The sequence below is a fragment of the Hyperoodon ampullatus genome, assembly GCF_949752795.1.
Source record: "Hyperoodon ampullatus genome assembly, chromosome: X".
Taxonomy (NCBI): domain Eukaryota; kingdom Metazoa; phylum Chordata; class Mammalia; order Artiodactyla; family Ziphiidae; genus Hyperoodon; species Hyperoodon ampullatus.
In genome coordinates this window covers 88,526,886-88,530,255 of record NC_136913.1, presented here as the reverse complement: position 1 = coordinate 88,530,255, position 3,370 = coordinate 88,526,886, and the positions used below count along the sequence as shown (strand labels likewise).

General features: G+C 45.4%; 1 protein-coding gene across 1 annotated transcript; it reads left to right on the top strand.

Annotated features, from left to right (window-relative positions):
* Positions 1-945: 945 nt before the first annotated feature.
* TCEAL5 (transcription elongation factor A like 5) lies at positions 946-1,563 on the top strand (the record flags this gene model as incomplete). Its single annotated transcript, XM_079726892.1, is given in 3 exon segments — positions 946-1,235; positions 1,237-1,349; positions 1,352-1,563. Coding segments are annotated over 3 exon segments (615 nt in total).
* Positions 1,564-3,370: the final 1,807 nt, after the last annotated feature.

Here is a 3,370-nt window from a genome sequence, read left to right as displayed (position 1 = left end):
AACACTTTGGAAATAATCTCTCTCTGCCATTTCTCAGTGGTTAAAAAAAAAGGAGGCTGTTAGGGAGGAGCTGTAGAGGGGGATCAGAGAAGCAAGGGAAAGGGCAAGGGTATGGCAGGAGCTGGAAAAGTATTGACAGCTAGAGTCGGAAAAGAATCAATGTCCTCATTGCCACTCATTCACTTCTCAATCCCTCATTCACCATCTGTCTCCTGTCTCTCTACAGGCCTTTGGGTCTGTGGTTGTAGGCACCAACCCAGACAAGGAAAGGAAAGACCTGCAGTATCAGTGCAGGTCAATGGAAGAGGGCAACTGCCCCAGGAACCCTGGGAGTAGGAGCGACTAAAGCCTGAGCAGAAGTTGGGGAGTTCACTACCTGCCACCCCTCCTCCAAGCCTCCCTATTCCGGTCTCAGAATACATGGCCTCTGTCAGGACCCTAAGGGAACCTGGTGCTTTATGGCTGGTGAAGACAGTGGGGAGAACAAGGAAGTGAGAGTTGGCAGGTGTGGCATCTGTGAAGTCCTTGAAGATAACAGAGTATCTCTATTATCTGAGAACTGGCCATTGTCTGGTTGTATCTGCAGTTCTACAAGTCTTACAACTGTAGACAAGGGGAAAAAGAAATTGGCCAGGTTTCTTGCGGGTCAGTCTAAGTTGGGACCACCCAGTTAAAATTGTTACTGGCATAGCCAAGGCCAGAGCAAAGTTTAGGGACAAATCTGCTCTTATACACTTGTCAGCACAGCCCACTTAAATGTAGGGAGAAGCACCTGTGGAAGTGTCTGCAAGGTGGGCTCATGTTAGCATGTGTGCCAACCTTGCATACACTGGGAAAGAAAGGAGAAAATGTATGGGCAGAACCTGTATTTCAGCACCTAAGTCCTCAGTCTCCTTTGTCTCCGTTTTTGTCTCCTAGGACAGGCAAAGGAGGGCAAATCTCAACATGGAGAAGGTCTACAGAGAAAATGAAGGAAAGCCAGAAAATGAAGGAAACCCAGACAATGAGGGAAAGTCAAAAGATGCAGTAGATACAGAAGATGAAGGAAAGTCAGATGAGGAAGAAAAGCCAGAAGTGGAGGGGAAGTCAGAACATAAGCAGGAGCTCCAGAATGCGGGAGGGCCAGAAGACGAGGGGCAGCCAGAAGATGAGAGGAAGCAAGAAAAGCAGGGCAAGTCTGAAGCTGAGGGAAAACCACACGGTGAGGGCAAGCTGGAATCCCAGGCAAAGCCAGAGTCAGCCACGGGCTGCCGAAAAGCGCGTGGCTGAAGACTATGTGCCCCATAAAGCAAAAAGAAAAATGGACAGGGGGACGGACGATTCCCCCAAGGACTATCAGGACAACTTACAGGAAGGCATCTGGGCAGTGAGGAGATGATGAGAGAATGTGCAGATATGTCAAGGGCTCAGGAAGAGTTAAGGAAAAGACAGAAAATAGGTGACTTTCATTGGATGCAAAGAGATGTACAGGATCCATTCACCCCAAGGGGCCAACGGGGTGTCAGGGGAATGAGGGGCGGAGGTAGGGGCCAGAGGGGCTTACATGATATCCCATATCTTTAATGCCTTTGGCCTTCAATTCTGACTCCTCTGATGAGAATGTCGCTGACCCTGCTTTCCCTGGCAGGCATTTGCCATGCTATGTGCTTTAACCTTAAGCTGATACTTTGCTTTAGGTGTCACTGTCATTACCAGCAGCCTTTTGATCCAACTACAGTGCTCTCTGTGTTTCAGTAGGGGATTTTCACCCACGTGCATGGAAGAGATGTTCATGGTACACTGTAAAATAACAATAAAGAAAAACACCAGTTTTCAGAACCGCATATACAGCATCCGCCCGTTTTTGAAAAAATAAAACAAAAAAGTTACACAATACATCCATGTACAGGGAAAACTGAAACTGAGTAGACCCAAAGCAAAATAATGGTTTTCTCTGGGTGCTGGTGGTAGAGATTATCCTCTCACCTGTACTTTTCCCCCTAAAATACACAGATTACTTTTTTCATAAAATAAATAATAAAAGATTTGAAACATAGGAAAATACCAAGCAATCAAAACAACTGCTCAGTGAGTTTATGAAGGTAGTGGAGACACTTAAAATTCCTGTTGTCAGGATGTGAAATGATGCGTAAAACACATTATCTCTGGGACTCGCAGCTGGAGGAATCAACCTGGCAGTTATTACAGAAGCACTGCCGTAGGGAACAGTCTTCTCATCAGTGAATTGGGGATAAAGCTTGCCTTCCAGGGCTGTGGAGAAGATCAGATGAGATGCTGAGTGTGTGAACTGTGTTAGGCTGGTTCCTACCCTCTCCCCTGCACTAGCAGGACCAGAAACCCATCAAATGTTTGGGAGAGGGCTGAGGGAGCTCTCACGTGTGTCCATAAATAAATCCAGATAGCTGAAAGGTGGGTGTCACTCTCCCCCAGGTAATGCTGTGTCTGAAGGACACTCTCCCTCTTCTCATGTGTCCTGTACTATCCTAAGGGCCCCACTGCTGCTGGTAAGCTGAAGTCCTCAAGGTAACAAAGCCCCTTTGATTTCCCTGGAGTCTCTAGTGAGTTACACCCCGCTATGTTCCCTACTGAACTATGGAGAAGGTCCCCCTTCTCACGTTATAGTTTTATTAATCCTGACATGAAATGTGCAAAAATGCTTTGTAAAATCTTAATTAATGCATTTTCAGGCATTATAATTAGCCCATTAGACTTGCCCTATTCAAAGCAAATAATTTATCTTATTCATTTTGGTACCTACAACACATGATAGAAGCTTAAAAATCAATACATTAATTATTGAGTCAGAAGGCCTCAATTCTTGGCCCAGTTCTGTCCCTGATTGAATACATAACCTTGAGCTCATAATTTCGTTTTTTAGCAATTGAAACTTGCCACTCCAAAAGGAACACAGCAAGAGAGGGATTATACCACAATCCATTGTTAAATAATTTTAACATTGGATATAGTAGTGTTTCTCAAAGTTTGCTAGCTACTGCATCGAAATCACCCACCTTGTTGAAAATGCAGAATCCTGACTCCCGCCTCAGATCCAATGTATCAGAATCTCTTTTGACTTTTCCTCAAAATGTCTCTGTGTACGTAAGTCCATGCCACTCTTTCACTTCGTCCCAGCTTACCCTTCCCCTTCCCCGTGTCCTCAAGTCCATTCTCTTTGTCTTTATTCCTGTCCTGCCCCTAGGTTCTTCAGAACCTTTTTTTTTTTTTTTTTTAGATTCCATATATATGTGTTAGCATACAGTATTTTAGATAGCTGGTGGGAAGCAGCCGCATAGCACAGGGAGATCAGTTCGGTGCTTTGTGACCACCTAGAGGGGTGGGATAGGGAGGGTGGGAGGGAGACACAAGAGGG